This window comes from Mobula hypostoma, chromosome X1, assembly GCF_963921235.1.
Source record: "Mobula hypostoma chromosome X1, sMobHyp1.1, whole genome shotgun sequence".
Classification (NCBI taxonomy): domain Eukaryota; kingdom Metazoa; phylum Chordata; class Chondrichthyes; order Myliobatiformes; family Myliobatidae; genus Mobula; species Mobula hypostoma.
Window position 1 is genome coordinate 58,350,284 of NC_086128.1, and position 21,248 is coordinate 58,371,531.

Below are 21,248 nucleotides of genomic sequence, written 5' to 3' on the forward strand. Positions count from 1 at the left end.
AGGTCAGGAAGCATCTACGGAAATCAATAAACAGTCAAGGTATTGGGCCAAGATCTGAAACATCGACTGTTTATTCCTCTCCATAGATGCTGGTCAATAACCTTTCAGCAGATCCTGCCTTCTCTCAAGTGTGTTTTTTTAAAACACAAAGATGGGCTTTTAATTGGCATTTCTACCATTTCCACTCAAAGCAAGACACACAAAATGCTGGAGAAAGTTAGCACGTCAGGCAGCATCTATGGAGAGCAATAAAGAGCCGACGTTTTGGGCTGAGACCCTTTAATAGGACTCAAAACTTTTTCACTCAAAATTCAGATTTCCTGCATCTGCAGTATTTTGGTTTTGAACCAGAAAGCTGAAGGTTCAGAAGATCGTGGGGCCAATTTTCCTTCCTAAATCCTCCACTTTCTCCTTCCTAGCCTAAAAAAAATGACTTCTTATGTCAGCAAAGTTGCAACCAGTGGGCAACTTGGTGTCAAAATGGCAAACATTAACCAGTTTGGGATAGAATAAATGTTATAGCTGAAACAAAACCTTATAATGAATGCAAATAATTGAGAATTCCTTTTTTACCTTGACATCAGCTGCCATCTTATCACCGGTAAAACCTTCCACCGTTAGCTGAAATGCAGAAGGTAAAAAGAGTGATTAGTAAGTGAACTTCAACATTTTCCTGCCCACAAAATGCTACTCAGTACGCAAATCAGAAATAGCCTTCAGGTTAATAAACTTTCAGTTTTGGAATATCACATACTATTCTTAAAACCTAACAATTTAGATGCAGCTTTTGTAATCCTCTTTTGATTGAGCATCTACTCACTTGCCCACTTTCTACTCATTTATTTAGAGATACAGAACAGTAACAGGTCCTTCCAGCCCAACGAGCCTGTGCGGCCCAATTACATCCATATGATCATTTAACCTACAAACTTGTATGTCTTTGGAATGTGGTAGGAAATCAGAACACCCAGAAGCTCACCAGGAAATCCAATCGTAGGTAGGAGTTTCCTGTTTATTTCATTGTGCCCATATCTTCATGGCCATTCTATCAAGAGGTTTGCTGGACTACTTCAAAGGATATGGGTAAAAGTCAGCTCTGTGCCCAGAGCTACATACAGACTAGCTTCGAAGGACCTTACACCTCCTTCCATAAAGGACATCATCAAGCCAACTGGACTTCCTGACAACACAGTGGTAGCACAAATTCAATGGGATATATTCTTTCCATTAACAGTGGGTTATAAATTTCCTGACCTCCCCATGGCTCTGCCTTATTCAGATTTATCTATCACATGTACATCGAAGCAGTGAAAAGCGTCATTTGCGCTTAACAACCAACACAACCCAAGGACTGTGCTGGGTGCAGCCCGCAAGTGTTGCCACACATTTTGGCGCCAACATAGCAAAACACACAAAATGCTGGAGGAACTCAGCAGGTCAGGCAGCATTAATGGAAATCAATCAACAGCTGGTGTTTCAGACAGAGAACTTCATCAGAACTGGAAAGGAAGGGAAAAGATGTGGAATTTGTTGCCACAGGTGGCTGTGGAGGCCAGGTCATTGGGTTTATTTAAGGCGGAGGTTGATAGATTCTTGATTAGTCAGGGCGTGAAAGGTTATGGGGAGAAGGCAGGAGAATGGGGTTGAGAGGGATAATAAATCAGCCATGATGGAATGGTGGAGCACACTTGATGGGCCAAATAGCCTCATTCTGCTCCTATGTCTTGTTGGTAAGTGAGGAGAAGAGGTAGGAGGTCAGTGTGGGGAATAGAAGCAGGAAGGGGGAGGGGAAAAGAAAAAAACACTGGAAGGAGAAATTGACGTTCATGCCATCAGGTTGGAGGCCACCTAGACAAAATACGAGGTGTTGTTCCTTCATCCTGAGAGTGGCCTCATCGTGGCAGAAGAGGCTGCCATGGACCAAGATGTTGAAACGGGAATGGGGATAGGAGTTAACATGGTCGGCCATTGGGAAATTCCGCTTTTTGTAGACGGAGCAGAAGTGCTCGACAAATCGGTGCCCTATTTTAATTCCGATTTCACCAATGTAGAGGAGGCTGCATCAAAAGCAATGAAAGCAATAGATGATCCTACAGATTCACAGGTGAAGTGTTGCCTCACTTGGAAGAACTGTTTGAATTCTGGGAAATGGAGACGCAGATGAGGGCAGCGTCAATGGAGGGAGGGAAACCTCATTCTTTAGAGGAGGACATCGCTGACGTCCTGGAAAGGAAAGCCTCTTCCTGGGAAGATGTGGGGGAAGATGAAGAAACTGAGAAAAGGGAATAGTATTATTACAAGAGACAGGGTGGGACATAGCATGCTCATAACGTTCAGCAGAGTAACAGGTGGAGTAGACTTGATGGGCCGAATGGCTTAATTCTGTTCCTTTGTCTTATGGTCGACCACAACAAAAACACCAGGACAAAACAAGCCCCTTTTCCAACCATCAACTGGCGCTACATTCTCAGTAAGGATGAGTTAGCTTCCATCTATAAGGTGATAACACCCAGCTTTACCTTATCATGACTCCCACTGGCTCCACAGCTACATAACACTGACTACTTGTTCAGCATTCACATATTTCAGAGCTGCCAACTACATCTAAAATAGAGGTTCCCAACTTTTTTTGTGCCATGGACCCCTACCATTAATTGAGGGGTCTGTGGACCACAGCTTGGGAACCCCTGACTGACAGTAATACCACACATTCACACGAGTTGCCAGGATTTGAAGGTGTTGGCAAGGTCCCAGTCACTCCCACTCTCATGTACCTCCAGGCTAGAATCAAGCCAACTCCGAGTGTGATGCCCATTGCAACCGTTACTCTGACCTCATCAGCTTCCCCACACATAAAATCAATACTTTTTGTTGGCATTTACAACCTTCCCCATTGGCCTTCACCATATGACGTGGCCTCCAGCACTTAGGGATGGCAGAATGTCTTGTTATCTAGGACTTCTCACAGTACACTGCTCTCTTGCTATTGTAATGGAATATGAGATTTTACTTCTCAAAATTTTGGAAGTGGTTTTCCACACAAGTATTGGTCTTGGTTGGGTGGAGACATCTCTCTACCAAAGTAGGTGTAAGACACTCCTTCCCTCTGCTAGCCTGCAGGTCACCCTTGGGCAAGGTGTAGCACCTGCTTAGCACCCCCCTCCCTTCCCCGATCAGGGTCAGGGAAAGCCATGGGAGCAGGTGGTGGATGGTCGTATGAGCAGCCGGTGCAGATCACAAGTCCTGGTTATGCAACCACTGGCACCAGGCAGACAATCTCTGAAGAGTATTGATAATGGTTGGGGTCACCTGTCTTGTAAAGACACTGACCAGAAGAGGGCAATGGCAAAACATTTCTGTAGAAAAATTTGCCAAGAACAATCATGGTCACTGGAAGATGATTGCCCTCGTCATATAATGAACAAACAAACACAAGTAAAAAAAAAAGACTAGTTACTCATTGTAAAAATCCACACTACAGGATCAGACCGGAATTCGTTGTGGTCTCAGCCATTGCCATTAGTGGTACAGAGGTGTCCAGTTTAACATCAAGGTTTCAGGCTTCTGGAGGCGGCATATTATTACAGCGCCAGGGATCCAGGCTGAGTTCTGTCACCCTCTGCAAGGAGTTTGTACAATTCCTGCAACTTTGTGGGCTTCCTCCAGCATCACAAAGTCGCACAGTTCATTGGTCACATGGGTGTAACTGGGCAGTATGGACTCATTGGGTTGTTACCATGCTCTATCTCTAAATAAGAGATGACCTCCTGCTCGCAGCCACTGGATAAAACCAGTTCGCAAACTGGCTGTGATAGCTCTCAAATCAGGCGAAATTCCCAGGAAGGCTCTTGCTACACAATCTCACAAAGAGAAAATGTGTTTTTATGGCTCAACAGAATGAACAGCTTCTAGAGAAAGCCAGCTCGCATGATGTTTAAAATGCAATATGTATCATGTACTGGCTGAGGGGGAGAAACCAGGTGTGGAAAGAACCTTACTTTCCAATTGTTACGAGCAATGACATTCCAATATTAATGACAGTTGAAGGTAATTACAATCCTTTAAACTTGGATCTAAGTGTAGATGCAACCATACTCCATGTCACAAAGACACTCGTAAACTTCTATAGCTGTACCGTGGAGAGCATTCTAACTGGCTGCATCACTGTCTGGCATGGAGGGGCCACCGTACAGGATTGGAAGAAGTTGCAGAAAGTTGCAAGCTCAGCCTGCTCCTTTATGAGCATTAGCCTCCTGAGCATCCAAGACATCTTCAAAAGGTGATGCCAGCATCCATCATTAGTGACTAGCAACACCCAGGACATGTGCTCTTTTCATTGCTGCCATCAAGGACAACGTACTGAAGACACACACCCAGTGCCTTAAGAATAGCTTCTAACCCTCCACCATCAGATTTCTGAACGGACAATAAACTAACCCATGAACAATAGTTCACTATTTTTGCCCTCTTTTTTTTTGCTCTGTGTGTGTGTGTGTGTGTGTGTGTGAGTATAAATATACATACATGTACACAGTCAATATACTGTGCAAAAATCATAGGCATCTCATATATATCCTTTCTATCTGCTCTTTCAAGCCCTGATATTTCTCCAGCTTCTCAATTTCTTCCTTCCTGATGTTACTGTCATTCGGGAGTGCCACATCTATTACTATTGCTTTCTTCTGTTCGTTGTCCAGTATTACTGTCTGGTTGGTTGGCCAGTACCTGCTTATCAATTTGTATTTGGAAGTCCCACAGGATCCTAGCTCTGTCATTCTCTACTAACTTCTCGGGTGTTTCCCATTTGGACTTGGGAGATGTCCAATCCATACTCAGCACAGATGTTCCTATACACAATTCCTGCAACTTGGTTGTGCCATTCAGTGTTTACTGTCCCCACCTGCATCTTGCACCCTGCTGGATGGTTTCAGTGGATTCCTTGCACTGTCCGCATCTTGGGTCTTGTCTGGTGTGAAAGACCCCTGCTTCTATTGCTCTTGTGCTCAGCGTCTGTTCTTTGTGCTGTCCCTCAGCCCTGTCATTTCCAGCCATTGACAGGACTTTCTTATGTCAGCCACCTAATGATATCTGTTGATGGTACATCCCGTGCAGTGGCTTGTCCTGCTATGGCCTCTGGTCCTCTGGCTCTACTTCATCCACTTCCATTTCCACGACCCCTGCCTGCTATCTGAGGTATTCTCCTAGCAGGTCATCCTTAGGGTCCATCTTCCTGACATACTTATGGATGTTTCAAATTTCTTCCAGAACTATGGACTTTACACTTCCAAGTCTCTGTCCTCCTTTATTCTGGCAGGTGTACAATCCACCTGACATTGGACTTTGGATGGAATCCCTCCACGCATTGTTAGTAGTTTCCGGGTCTTGATGTCAGTGGCTTCCAGTTCATTGCTTAGCCAGCACACTATTGCGGCTAGGTATCTGATGACTGGTAGGGCAAATGTGTTGATGACTGGTAGGGCAAATGTGTTGATGACTCTGATCTTGTTTTTCCCATTCAGCTAGCTTTTAAGGACTGGTCTCACACTTTGGAGGTACTTGGACATTGCAGCCTTCCTTGTATCCTCATCGTGTCTTCCATGCGTCTGCAGGATCCCCAGGTATTTATAGCTGTCCTGTACATCTGATATGTGGTCTTCAGGTAACTCAACTCATTCGGTCTTGACGAGTTTGCCTCTTTTCATTGCATCCGGCTGCATTTTTCCAGTCCAAATAACATCCCGATGTCTCTGCTGTCACCCTTGTCAGGTGGATTAGTAAGTCACCACCTCTTTCATTTCTGGCACACAGCTTGATGTCATCCATGTACAGGAGGTGGCTGATGGTCACTCCACTCTTGAACCTGTACCCATATCCACTCTTTGAGATGACCTGGCTGAGGGGGTTCAAGCCTAAGAACAGCAGTGGGGATAGTGCATCACACCCTGGTATATTCCACACCTGATGGTCACTTGTGTTATTGCCTTTGAGTTAACTTCTGGCATTATCCTCCAATGGCCCATCAAGTTCTTGATGAAGGTCATTGGTGTCTTGTTGACCTGTACAGAGACAGGCACCCCAGGATCCATGTGTGGGGCACTGAGTCGTATACTTTCTGACAGTTGATGCAGGCTGTGCTTAGGTTGGTTTGCCTGGTCCTGGAGTATCATGTCTGCTTTGTGTACCAGTAGTTGGTGCTTGGAGTCTCTGGTTCCATTACCAATCCCCCTCTGAGCAGGCCTTAGGAATTTACACGTTCCTTCAGCTTGGCGGCTATGATGACTGTTGTTATAGGCTGGTAGTTTGATGGTGTTGCTCCTTTGTGAGGATCCTTAATTATGAGTACTGTCCTTGCTTGAGTTTGCCAGTCAGGGTGGGAGCCTACTTCAGGCAGCTGGTTTATTTGAGCTGCCAGGCTGTGTATGTAATGCTGTTAGTTGCTTCAGTCAATAGGTGTGGATCATGTCAGGCCCTGGTGATGACCAGTTCTTCATACTTGCTACCCGTTGCTGGACATCTGCTGCTGTGATAGTGATTGGTTCTTCCTCTGGGAGGTTGCAGAGGCTTGCTTGTAGGTCTTCCAGCCATTGAGCACTGGCGTTATGTGATGCTTCTTTCTCCCACAGACTCTTCCAGTACTCCTCAGTTGCTGTTTTGGTTGGTTCAGGTACGGGTATGCTGTTGCTCTGGAACTGTGCAAATACTTCTCCTGGTTCTTTGGAAACCAGTGCATTTAGTTGCTTAGCCTCTGCATTCTTAGTGTATCTCTGTAGGCTGGTAGCCAGAGCTGTTAACTGTTGCTTGGCAATTTCCAGAGGTTCGGCTATGAACGTACCCCGTATTTCCTCAGTATCAGAGGGCCAGGGTTCAGGTCCTGGTGATGGCGGCCTGGTAGGGGTCTTTGGCTGGACCCCTTGTGCTTACGCTACATCTGCCCACAAAAACCTCTGGATGACAGTGACAAGAACAAGAAGTGTCACGACAATTCAGATGTCGCCCGGACTAACAAGGTCCACAACAATGGTTGGGGAACCGGTACCCACATGAAAGAGTATATATCAAGCACATGCGGGCTCTCTGGCAACAACAAAGACCGTCGTCCACATTCACAGAAAATCACCTGGTTACCCAACGACCAAACATTGTCAACAGAGGATTGCTATCACATCTTGAATTGGAGGACATACAATCACGATGTACCACAACAACATCACCGCAGAATCGAGGTGATCGGGAATTACAAGTTGAAACCCCAGCTCCACAATTCACAGATGGTGCAAAGGTAACACACCTTGTACACAGGAAATGCAAGTTTGAACCTCACCTTGGGGAATATTGATGTTGGTTGCTGCAAAACAACGAGAAGCTCATAGCTAAACTGGAGACTGTCAATTAATGAACCAGGCTTCCCAGACTTAGTGACAAAATTTCATCAGACAGCTTGCTAGAAGCAACCAATGAAGCACTACTCACAATTGCAACCTCCAACATAACTGAGACCAATAACCTGATAAATCCATCAGCAGCAGCAGCAGTCCCAGAAATGCTGGGCTACCAAAAAAATACAATGGAGAGTACTGTCATAAACACCCCCCCCCCACCCCTCCCGGAGATGATGATTGGCCCCCAAATTGAAAACCACTAGGGTGGAAGTCAGCACACTAACTGAGCTGCAGAAAGGTGGGAAGAGGAAAGACTCATTTCGGCTACTAAGGGAAAAAAAAATATATATCTAAGACTTCCGCACAGTATTGTATACGCTATATTTCTTATTGAAATTTATGGTTTATTTTATATATTGCAGCCACACAACAAATTTCACAACATACTGTATGTCATTGGTATTAAACCTGATGCTGAGAATGCAGCTAAAGCTTCTGTTGGAGCAGCACCGTCATCAGACCATAGCAACACAGGAACGCTGTCCAAACACTGAGAGCATCTTAACATCAGAGGTATTGGCAGATACCTCAACACTGTTATAGGAGCTTCAAGAGATGAAACAATTCAGGAATCGCATTTCAAGTAAAAAAAATACCAATTTGTTTCCACACCTGTACTTCTAACCCCACCTCTTCACCATCCCTATCCCAAGACGAGCATAAATCATCCTTAATTTATTTCATCTTTGGCAGGCTTTCATCTGCCAAAGCTCCAGGTTCTTGAATTCTCTTTCCAAACATCTCAACCTTTTTCTTCCTTTAAGATGCTCGATCTTTCCCACTCCCATGACCAACCCTTTCGTCATTTGTCTTAACATCATCTGACAGTTCAGCATCAAACATTGATCATGCTCCCATGAATCAGAATCAGGTTTATTACCACTGACACTTGTCATGAAATTTGTTGTTTTGTGGGAGCAGTACAGTGCAATACATTAAAAAAAGTTATGAAAAAATATAAAAACATAAATTAGTGAAGAGCGCAAAATAGCCCTGGGGATAGAGAAGTTCCTGGGGATGCTTTTCCCTGTTGAAGGTACCACTGCATAAGGAACAAAGGAAATTAAAGACCATGAGGAAGTAGTATAATCCCACCAACATGTTCTGACATTCACTACTACCACTGACCCAATGTTCTATCTACCTTCCTGCCCTATCACTAACTTCAAACCATCTTGAATAAACCCAATCACTGAGCATAAACAGCCTCCTGAGGTACAATATTTCAGATATGGAAAAATGTCCTAAGTTAGGAACAGAATGCAATGATTGTAATCCATTACACTTGTTATAGTCATTGAGCACTACAGCACAGGAACAGGCCTATCAGCCCATCTCGTCCATGCTGAACTGTTATTCTGCCTGGTGTCTTTGACCTGCCCCCCGGTTCATAGTCCTGCATACTCCTCCTGTCCATGTACTTAAACAAACTTTCTTAAGTGCTGCAAGCGAAGGTGCATCCACCTTCTGTTGGAAGCTCATTTCACAATTACGTCACCTTCTTGAGTGAAGAAGCTCCCCCTCAGGTTCCCTTTAAATATTTCAGCTTTCATCTTTGATCTACCTAACAGTAGTAGTGAGGTCGGAGATGGTATTAAACAGGAAATTAGAAATGTGTGCAATAAAGGAACAGCAGTTATAATGGGTGACTTCAATCTACATGTAGATTGGGTGAACCAAATTGGTAAAGGTGCTGAGGAAGAGGATTTCTTGGAATGTATGCGGGATGGTTTTTTGAACCAACATGTCGAGGAACCAACTAGAGAGCAGGCCATTCCGGACTGCGTATTGAGCAATGAGGAAGGGTTAATTAGCGATCTTGTCGTGAGAGGCCCCTTGGGTAAGAGTGACCATAATATGGTGGAATTCTTCATTAAGATGGAGAGTGACATAGTTAATTCAGAAACAAAGGTTCTGAACTTAAAGAGGGGTAACTTTGAAGGTATGAGACGTGAATTAGCTAAGATAGACTGGCAAATGACACTTAAAGGATTGACGGTGGATATGCAATGGCAAGCATTTAAGGATTGCATGGATGAACTACAACAATTGTTCATCCCAGTTTGGCAAAAGAATAAATCAAGGAAGGTAGTGCACCCGTGGCTGACAAGAGAAATTAGGGATAGTATCAATTCCAAAGAAGCGGCATACAAATTAGCCAGAAAAAGTGGCTCACCTGAGGACTGGGAGAAATTCAGAGTTCAGCAGAGGAGGACAAAGGGCTTAATTAGGAAGGGGAAAAAAGATTATGAGAGAAAACTGGCAGGGAACATAAAAACTGACTGTAAAAGCTTTTATAGATATGTAAAAAGGAAAAGACTGGTAAAGACAAATGTAGGTCCCCTACAGATAGAAAAAGGTGAATTGATTATGGGGAGCAAGGACATGGCAGACCAATTGAATAATTACTTTGGTTCTGTCTTCACTAAGGAGGACATAAATAATCTTCCAGAAATAGTAGGGGACAGAGGGTCCAGTGAGATGGAGGAACTGAGCGAAATACATGTTAGTAGGGAAGTGGTGTTGGGTAAATTGAAGGGATTAAAGGCAGATAAATCCCGAGGGCCAGATGGTCTGTATCCCAGAGTGCTTAAGGAAGTAGCCCAAGAAATAGTGGATGCATTAGTGATAATTTTTCAAAACTCGTTAGATTCTGGACTAGTTCCTGAGGATTGGAGGGTGGCTAATGTAACCCCACTTTTTAAAAAAGGAGGGAGAGAGAAACCGGGGAATTATAGACAGGTTAGCCTAATGTCGGTGGTGGGGAAACTGCTGGAGTCAGTTATCAAAGATGTGATAACAGCACATTTGGAAAGCGGTGAAATCATCGGACAAAGTCAGCATGGATTTGTGAAAGGAAAATCATGTCTGACGAATCTCATAGAATTTTTTGAGGATGTAACTAGTAGAGTGGATAGAGGAGAACGAGTGGATGTGGTATATCTGGATTTTCAAAATGCTTTTGACAAGGTCCCACACAGGAGATTAGTGTGCAAACTTAAAGCACACGGTATTGGGGGTAAGGTATTGATGTTGGTAGAGAATTGGTTAGCAGACAGGAAGCAAAGAGTGGGAATAAACGGGACCTTTTCAGAATGGCAGGCAGTGACTAGTGGGGTACCGCAAGGCTCAGTGCTGGGACCCCAGTTGTTTACAATATATATTAATGACTTGGATGAGGGAATTAAATGCAGCATCTCCAAGTTTGCAGATGACACGGAGCTGGGCGGCAGTGTTAGCTGTGAGGAGGATGCTAAGAGGATGCAGGGTGACTTGGATAGGTTGGGTGAGTGGGCAAATTCATGGCAGATGCAATTTAATGTGGATTAATGTGAAGTTATCCACTTCGGCGGCAAAAATAGGAAAACAGATTATTATCTGAATGGTGGCCGATTAGGAAAAGGGGAGGTGCAATGAGACCTGGGTGTCATTTTACACCAGTCATTGAAAGTGGGCATGCAGGTACAGCAGGCAGTGAAAAAGGCGAATGGTATGCTGGCATTTATAGCGAGAGGATTCGAGTACAGGAGCAGGGAGGTACTACTGCAGTTGTACAAGGCCTTGGTGAGACCACACCTGGAGTATTGTATGCAGTTTTGGTCCCCTAATCTGAGGAAAGACATCCTTGCCATAGAGGGAGTACAAAGAAGGTTCACCAGATTGATTCCTGGGATGGCAGGACTTTCATATGAAGAAAGACTGGATGAACTGGGCTTGTACTCGTTGGAATTTAGAAGATTGAGGGGGGATCTGATTGAAACGTATAAAATCCTAAAGGGATTGGACAGGCTAGATGCAGGAAGATTGTTCCCGATGTTGGGGAAGTCCAGAACGAGGGGTCACAGTTTGAGGATAAAGGGGAAGCCTTTTAGGACTGAGATTAGGAAAAACTTCTTCACACAGAGAGTGGTGAATCTGTGGAATTCTCCGCCACAGGAAACAGTTGAGGCCAGTTCATTGGCTATATTTAAGAGGGAGTTAGATATGGCCCTTGTGGCTACGGGGATCAGGGGGTATGGAGGGAAGGCTGGTGCAGGGTTCTGAGTTGGATGATCAGCCATGATCATAATAAATGGCGGTGCAGGCTCGAAGGGCCGAATGGCCTACTCCTGCACCTATTTTCTATGTTTCTATCTCTCGTTCTAGTCTCACTTAACCTCAGGAGAAAAAGTCTGCTTGCATTTACCCTATCGATACCCCTCAATTTTGTATACCTCTATCAAATCTCCCCTCATTCTCCTAGGCTCCAGGGAATAAACCCCTGACCTATTCAACCTTTCCCTATAGCTCAGGTCCTCAAGTCTCGGCAACATCTCTGTAAATTTGCTCTGCACTCTTCCAATTTTATTGATATTTTTCCTGTAAGTAGGTGACCAGAACTACACACAATGTTACAGTCTCACTAACGTCTTATACAACTTCAACATTTCAACTGTCGTACTCAATAATCTGATTTATGAAGGCTAGTGCCTTTCAGTTCAAACCCCACCTCTACAACTCACAGATGGCGCAAAGGTAATAAAGCTTTTTTTATGACCCTATCTACCTGTGATGCCACTTTCAAGGAATTATGGATTGGTATTCCCAGATCTCTCTGTTCTAACACTCCTTTTGCTGTATCCGCTTAGCCCTTGACATGATCTGTGGTCACACTGACCATAAGATAGACGAGCAGAATTAGGCCATTTGGCCCATCGATGGGCCAAATAGACTAATTTCTGCTCCTATGTCCCATTGAGTTTGCTCTGCCATTTCATCATGGCTGATCCATTTTCCTCTCAGCCCCAATCTCCTGCCTTCTCTCCGTATCCCTTCATGCCCTGACCAATCAAGAACCTATCAACCCCTGCCTTAAGTATACCCAATGACTGGCCTCCACAGCCGCCTGTGGCAATGAATTTCAGAGATTCATCACTTGCTAGCTAAAGAAATTCTTCCTCATCTCCATTCTAAATGGACATCGCTCTATTCTGAGGCTGTGCACTTCTGGTCCCCCACCATAGGGAGCATCTTCTCCACATCCATGCTATCAGGGCCTTTCAACATTTGATAGGTTTCAATGAAATTCCCTCCCCCCTCATTCTTCTGAAGAACTGAGATAAAGACTTTTACTGAGGAGTTTTGTGAAATTCAATGGCAGCCTTCCTAAACAAGATAGTGTAAAGTTCAATAGCTGAAGCAGCACACTCATCACGTATGTTTTCTGTTTACCTTGATCAATCGTGATACTAAAAAGCCTCCTTGATAGCGATTGTACAGCTCCTCCCAGTTGTCCTTTAGAAACTTCCAGGCTGCTTTTCTCCCAGTTAAACTTCCACCTGACACTCCGCCAAGTACAAAGACTGTGTCCTGGGGACGAACTTCCTCCTGAAAGAACAACATTGATACTGTTAAAAAAAAGAAATCACTTTTCAATAAACACTTTTCCCCCTTGGTTGTGTGTGAGCTCCACGAAGGCAAAAGCACTGTGTACAGAAATAAAACAAAGAAATGCATTTATGGCTCACTGGTGTTGTCTCAATTGTTAGTGACTGAAGTGTCCCCTAAAGCAGGGGTTCCCAACCTTTTTTTATGCCGTGGACCAATATCATTAAGCAAGGGGTCTGTGAACCCCTACCCGAAAGGCATCATCTCATCCAAGTTATAATTGATTCATGCTTGAACTCACATAGATATATTTTCAGATTCAGTTTTATCACATGTACATCGAAATATGCAGTGAAATGTGTTGCTTGCGTTAACAACCAACCCGCCCAGGACGTGCTGGGGTAGCCCGTGAGTGTCACCACACATTCCGACGTCAACATAACATGCCCACCATGTTCAGTACAACAGCAGAACTCACTGGTTAGCAGTCAGCGTCTGTAGAAAGGAGTTTTCTTTTTGGCTCTTCCCCATCTCTGGTGGCTATGTTTGAACAGCACTTTCCTGATCACTGCCCTGCCCTAGACCAATTTTGCACAAAATGATCATTAAATGGACCCAATCAACCACTGAATAATCGGGTGCTATGCTTTTTGGTTCTCCTTCACAATATTGTTAGAACCGTGCCAGGAAGATGTACACTTGCTGAAAGGTGTCAATGGGTTGGGGCCTAAAGGTCGAAATCAGATATTTAATACTAGACCAGATTTAGTTCCTTAATAAGTTGGAACTGATTCCCCCTTCACTCATCTGGTTTAAAAGCCAGCAGACGTCTGGAATCAAGACCTGCCAGTCAAAATAATAATTTTTGTTATATAACAAGTTTACCAAATCCTTGCGATTTCACTTCTGTCATTCAGACAAATTTCCTCTGTAAAATAAAACACTACAAAGTTCTGCTAGTTCCCAAAGACAGAGCATTTATAAGGCATTGGTCAGACCACACTTAGAAGTAGTGTGAGCAGCTTTGGGCCCATTATCTAAGAAAGAATGTGCTGGCATTGGAGAGGGTTCAGAGGAGGTTCATGAGGAATGAGCGAGTTAACATATGAGGAGAGTTTGATGGCTCTGGGCCTGTACTTATTGAATATTGAAAGGTCTAGATAGTGGATGTGGAGAGGATGTTTCCTATAGTGGTTGAGTCTTGGACCAGAAATCATAGCCTCAGAACACAAGGAGGTCCCTTTAGAACAGAGATGAGGAGGAATTTCTTTAGCCAGAGTGGTGAATCTGTGGAATTCATTTCCACAGACAGCTGTAGAGGCTAATTCATTGGGTATATTTAAAGCAGAGTTTGACAGGTTCTTGTTTAGTCAAGGCATCAAAGGTTACAGGGAGAAGGCAGAAGAATGGTGTTGGGAGCCATGATGGAATGGTGGAGCAGATTGGATGGGCTGAATGGCCTAATTCAGCTCTATGTCTTATGGTCTATTGGGTTACAGTTTGAACAATTCAACCTGATTTGGAATGAATTCCAGTTCTGAATCATATTCTATGCAGCTTTGGCAACACTGCCTTATAGCACCTAATTTTAAAGGACAGAACAGCATTTATTAGTTTGTACCTTGTTTAGCATAAAAATCCTGCTGATACAGAGAGAAAATAAGACTAAAAGAAAACACTGACCAACTAATATAAAGGAAAGTCAAATAAATTCACAGGGGTGTGGATGATAATACTGATACACTTAAGATGAATGGGAAGACGACTATTTACAGCCCAAAACTCCCACTTAGACTGGTTGGGCTTAATAACCAGCTTCTGAATGGCACATTTAAGATATTCATGGTTTTAAGTCCGATCCAAACTGAAACTTTAACTGTAAAGTTAAACACCATTGACCTCCAGGTTTTCCCTTTCAAGGAGGATTGGTCAGCATGGTTCAGTTGAACCATAGACATAATTTATTTTCCATTTGAGGCTGTAAGCAGTTCTCTTGTTTTTAATCTTTCTTAATACAAGTGCAGAACAGGCCCTTCGGCCCTTCTAGTCTGTGCCGAACTATTATTCTCTCAAGTCCCATTGACCATCTTGGAAACTTTTCACTACAATGACATCCTCCAACCAGTGGCATGACTCAGGTAGAGAGCTGGTCTTGAAAGTAATTGTGGATCAGGCTGACAGGGACACAAGCATGTGCATGAATCACATACACTCAGTGGTCACTTTATAGGCACTGAGTGGTTCTGCTGCTGTAACCCATCCTCTTCAAGGTTCGATATGTTGTGCATTCAGAGACGTTCTTCTGCTCATCACTGTTGTAAAATGTGGTTATTTGAGATACTGTCAGCTTGAACCAGTCTGACCACCCTCCTCTGATCTCTACTCATTAACAAAATGTTTTTGCCCACAGACTGCCACTTCATAGATGTCTTTTGTGTTATCCTCTGTAAACCCTAGAGACTGTTGTGTGTGAAAATCCCTGGAGATCAGCAGTTTCTAAGATACTCAAACCACCCCATCTGGCACCAACAATCATCTCACAGTCAAAGTTGCTTCAATCACATTTCTTCCCCTTTCTGATGTTCAGTCGCAACGTCAAATCTTGACAATGTCTGCACGCTTTTATGCCTTGAGTTACTGCCACGAGATTGGCAGCAGGATATTTGCATTAACGTACAGGTCTACCAAATAAAGTGCCCACTGAGTGTATATTAGCAGCCCCGTGTTAATGTAGTGCGGGCACTGCCAGAAAGGTGAGAAAGCTGAATTAGAACAGTAGATATCAGCAACACAGACACAGTATATGCAAGATGACCAAAAAAAACATAGCAGCATTGCTGATGGAGTTACTGCAGGGAAAAGAAATGTTTTAATAACCAATAGAAGAATTAGCAACAAAGCATAACAGGAAGAGCGACCGGTTACCTCTGCAAAGAAAATATCAACCAAAATATGAAAGGTAAGTTGCTGAACATGCAGGATATAAAAAGTAAAATTATTTGCAAGTTGTAGCAACAGGAAGGTGAGAGAGTACCGCAGACTGGTATCAATTGACATTGTGTCTACACAAAACATTTGGGTAGAGGGTTAGCATTTAAACACATCTAAAACTTTGACAAACTTCAAGAGGTATGTGGGAGAATATATTGACCAGTTGCATAATGGCCTGGTGTGGAAACACCAATGACCTTGAACAGAAAAGCCTCTGAAAAGTTGTGGATACAGCCCAGTCCATCATGAGTAAAGCCCTCCCAATCATTGAGCACATCTACACAGAGCGCTGTAGCAGGAAAGCAGCATCCATCATCAGGGAACCTGCCATCCAAGCCATGCTCTTTTCTCACTCTTCTACTCACGCAGGAAGGTGGCACAGGAACCTCATGGCTCACATCACTAGTCTCTTGAACCAGAGGGGATAACTTCACTCGCCCCATCACTGAACTGTTCTCACAACCTATGGACTCACTTTCAAGGACTCTTCATCTCAAGTTCTGGATATTTATTGCTTATTTATTTATCTTTCTTTCTTTTTTGTACAGTACTGTGCAAAAGTACATAAAAAATTCTGTAAAGCGAAGATGCTTTCAAAATTAATGTAAAATTTCTAAATATGAAAAGTACTATAAAGAGCAGTAAACAGTAAAAAAAAACTAAATCAAATTAATATTTGGTGTGTTCATCCTTTGCCTTTAAAACTGTAGTGCAGTTATATAAGAAAAATCGGCAGGTAGATTGTTCTAAGTATTTTGGAGAACTTGCCACAGTTCTTCTGTAGACTTTGGGTCTGTCTTTCCAGGTAATCCCAGACAGCCTTGACGTTGAGATCAGGGCTCTGTGGAAGCCATACCATCTGTTGCAGAACTTCTTGTTCTTCTTTTCGCTGAAGATAGTTCTTTATGACCTTGGCCATGTGTTTGGGATCATTGTCCTACTGCAGAATGAAGTTGGGACCGATCGGACACCTCACTGTTGGTATTGTGTGATAGATGAGAATCTACTTATACTTCTCAGTATTGAGGATTCCATTAATTTACCCAGTTTGATTCCTTCTACACCTGTTTTTTGTTTCTTTCAGTTAATCAGTTTAGTTCATTCAACTTATTATGCCATTGATCATTAACACCCTGTTTGATATCTTTGTTTAATCCTGCACTGGGCTATATACCTACAAAGTAATCAGGTTTTTATTTGAAAAGTAGTCTATTACTTAATATGCTATTTTCTTTAATGAAATACAAAAAAATCTGTCAATTTTAATTTTTTGTAAAATGAATATTTGGAAATGTAAAACTTGCTCTTTTCTACTGACTCACTAATGTAGAAGACAAAAATAAACATCTAAAACAAAATTTATTTAAAAAATCTAGGGTGCCTAAGACTTTTGCACAGCACTGCTTTGCAGTTTGTGTTTTGCACCTTTTTGTCCATCCTGTTGGGTGCGGTCTAACAGTGATTCTATTGTGTTTCTTGTGAATGCCCACAAGAAAATGAATCTCACGGTTGTATATGGTGACATATATATACACTTTCAAAGTAAATTTATTATTAACTTTGAGGGGCCCAATGGTGTTTTGTGATAGGAAGATTCATTTAACAGGTCTCTCTTTTTAAAGAAATATTATTTAAGCTGTCAACATCAGGTTTAATATCACTGCCAAATGTCATGAAGTTTGTTGCTTTGTGGCAGAAGTAAAGTGCAATACATTAAAAAATTATAAATTACAATAAGGAAAAAATACATATATAAATTGAACAAGTAGTACAAAATGAGAGCAAAAAATTGAGTTAGTGTTCATGGATTGGTACATTGTCTGGTCAGAAATCTGATAGCAGAGGGGAAGAAGCTGTTCCTCGAATATTGAGTGTGCACCTACAGGCTCCTGTACCACCTCCCTGAGGTGAGAAGAGGGTATGTTCTGGGTGATGGGGTCCTTAATGATGGATGCCGCCTTTCTGAGGCATCGCCTTTTGAAGATGTCCTGGGTGCTGGGAAGGCTAGAGCCAGTGATAGAGCTGGCTGAGTTTGCAATCTCCAGGTGTTATTGCATTATTCAACCATAAGTGATAAATCTATAACTCTCAGAAATATAGCTTAATAAAAATCATTGCAGTTCCAGCATGTTCATATCAATGCAACTAAGCCAGAATAACAGAATAAGGTAATCGCATCAGTCAAGTTTCCAACAACACTAATTTGTCTTTGATTTACTCTTTTCAAAGCGTAGTCTGCTCACACCCCCTACAAGCGCATCTCCTGTAAGCGGATCATCTCATCTCGGTGGGCCATTCATGGAGAATACCGTGGCTGAGAATGTCGCACCCTCCCAGCTGGTGGTGAGCAGTTCCTGCAGGGAAAGAGCGACAGAAAACCTGTGGTTTAGGCCCCTGAGCAGACCAGCCATTTAGAATAGTGCGCATCAGGGGTTGGGGGAGGGGGGTACTGGCTCAGATGTGAGTCTGATGGGTTTTTTTTTTGTTTAAAATGGGAAACCATTGGTGGATTTGGGGTATTTTCTACTCTTGAACATACTAAGTTCCAAATCAAACTCATGTATATGTAAAGGGTTTGGCAAAGTGGCCTGAACAATGCTAGGATAAAACAAGTCATTGGGCACTACAGCTTGGAGTGCGCTCTGAAAGGAAATCCAACACAGGGTCAATTAAGTTCATTAAAATTCCTCCTGGATGGAAGCTTTGGTGTTGAGTTCCAAAGATGGATTTCAAGGCTACATCAGTAACATGGTCCTTTTTCATTATCCAAGATTTTTCAAAAAGGAGCTCTTGAACTTGAGAAATTAACACCAACAATATATCAGTCAAGTCTTTTCCCCATGACTAAGGTAGCTAAGACCAGCTGAAATTTACACTGATGTCGTTAGAGTTCCCTTTCCTAAGAAAAATTCTATGGCCCCTACATAAGAGGGAGGTGGATGATAGACAACCAGTGGTTTAGCTCCTTCTAGCTGAATTACTGATCAACTTAACCTTCCATCCAACATCTCGTTAAATGACCAATGGTCATGGAAGCTTTGATCACTGAAAGAAAGGCTTAGGGCAAGGCTGGACTCTCCTTGACTATGATGGCTTGGGTCTGCTGTTCAGAAATCTGCTCTATAGGGCATGTTGAGAGTGCAAGCAGAGGCTGGAGAGGCGTCTTCGCACAGTGAGGTCCTGTACAATAGTGCAGCTTTGAGATCCACAAATGAAAAAAATATGGGCGAAGGAATGGTGATCTGGTATTTTTGTTTGGATGGGCCAATCCTTCTCACGTTGAATCAGTGCAATTATCACAAGTTCAGGTAGGGAGATTCGCTATGCTGATGGCAGTTCTGCAGAGCTAGAGTGAGGAAAAATATTCCTGAGAAAACAAATAGCAGCAAAGATATCAGGCACAGAGAAGTTTAAATTCTGAGGGAATACAATTAAAAAATCCTTAACTATCAAAAGGTAAATTACTGTTTTACCCTTAAAATAATAATGTGAATAGAGAAGATACTGAAAACCATGGCCAGTGCACAACAAATGTAGGATGTACTATTTATGAGGAGCAGTGCTATTTTCAAATGGAAGGGAAGGCGGAAGTTGCTAAAGGTTGCATAAAGTCTTGAGAGGGTTCTCAAAACATTTAAGTTCCATGTGATCCAAACACTGCCTGTTACCTTTGCATTGTGCAAGCTACTTGGAAATTAATGCACAAGTGAGATGGAGTTAAACTTGGACAACCAATTATCAGACAGCAAGAAATAACATACCGACGTAGCAAAGGTCAAAACCTTCTGAATGAGGTCAGGGTGTGAGATGGCGCCCAGTAGTCTTTCAATTCGAACCTTCTCTTCCTGGAGATCTGCTTGGGTATGCAGCTGAAAAATGAAATGGCATACAAAGCTGTTAAGTTGTAGTTCCAAGTGTGTCATACTTGATCTGTGCATTATTTCCCTTCACAAGAAGGGTTTTTGCTGAAGCAAGCAATTTCAGCACAGGATTAAGTAGGAATAGGAAACTCGACTTTCTCTACACCCTCACTACAATTGACAACCAAGTTCCAGCGCCAGTGGTACTCTGTATCTCACACTTCTGGATCCAGCAGACTGCTCATGTAGGAGGACAACCAAGCTTGAGGCACTCACATCTAACATGGGACATTACAGCACAGAACAGACCCTTTGGCCCAAAATTTTGCACTGATCTTTTAATCTCAGCCTTCCATCCCATATAGCCCCCCATTTTTCTGTCATACACTTGCCCAAGAGATACTTAAATATCCCTCATGTATCTGCTTCTATCACCACCCCAGGCAAGGTGCTCCACGCTGCCACCACACTCTGTGTAAAGAATTTACTTCTGATATTCCCCTATACTTTCCTCCAATCACCTTAAAATCATGCCCCCTTGTATTAGCCATTTCCACCCTGGCTATCCACTCGATCTATGTCTCTATCATCTTGTATACTTCTATCAAGTCATCTCTTATTCTCCTTTTCTCTAAGAAGACCCTTAGCTCACTCAACCTGTCCTTATAAAACATGTTCTCTAATCCAGGAAGCATCCTAGTAAATCTCCTCTGCACTTTCTCGAAAGCATCTACATCCTTCTTACAGTGAGATGATCAAAACTAACCACAATACTCCAAGTGTTGTCAAACCAGGGTTTTATAGAGCTGCAACATTATCTCATGGTTCTTGAACTCAATCCCTGATGCACTAAACACCTTCTTAAAAATCTGATCTACTTGCGCCGTAGCTTGTCATCTACATCTGACTGTCTTCGCCAACATTTCCCATTTTTGTCTTAATTTTTCAACAGTGGAATGTTTTTATTCCATTTATTAGGAAGATGAACCCTAGTTAATTTGTACACAGCCAAAGGGAACTTGGAAGACACTGAGACAAGACCTGACAGTGCAGCTGTCACAAACACAAAGCTGGCCAATTGCTCGTTAGCACCTATTTGGTCTTTAAAGATCTACCCTCAGCCTCCACCTGCTGCCCTTCCCTCCCATCTGACTGAATGCTGTATGAATTTAATTTCTGTCATGATCTATTAGGCCACTCTGCTTGAAAATCTCATCTCCTTTTCCAGCTGAAACCCTGATGAATGATCCTAGCCCAAAACAGTAGCTATTTATTCCCCTCCATAGATACTGCCTGACCTGCTGAGTTTCACCAGCATTTTGTGCACGTTGTTCCAGATTTCCAGCACCTGCAGAATCTTGCTTCCATTTCTGTCAGATTTTCTTAAATTTGTTTATTTTAAAAAGTTAAATCATGTCCATAACATTTCCTGCTCAGAAGACTTTTTTTGAAATGCAGTTTGCTCTTATTTGGCAATGTAAGTATATACCTTGGTTGAATCTGTGGATAAGTACAAAGGAATCTGTCACTGCCAAGTCAGAACTGCAGTGGTTGAACTCCGAATTTGTCATGATTCTAATATCCATTAAAG

General features: G+C 42.8%; 1 protein-coding gene across 1 annotated transcript in view; it reads right to left on the bottom strand.

Moving 5' to 3' along the window:
- The window catches only part of npepps (aminopeptidase puromycin sensitive), a 301,618-nt gene that overhangs the window by 20,016 nt on the left and 260,354 nt on the right, over positions 1 to 21,248 (bottom strand). The window contains exons 20-22 of the mRNA XM_063038059.1: positions 19,559 to 19,666; positions 12,651 to 12,806; positions 574 to 621 (exon numbers count right to left, since the gene is read on the bottom strand). Coding sequence (XP_062894129.1) covers positions 574 to 621; positions 12,651 to 12,806; positions 19,559 to 19,666 — 312 coding nt within the window. The remainder of the gene's footprint in view (positions 1 to 573; positions 622 to 12,650; positions 12,807 to 19,558; positions 19,667 to 21,248) is intronic.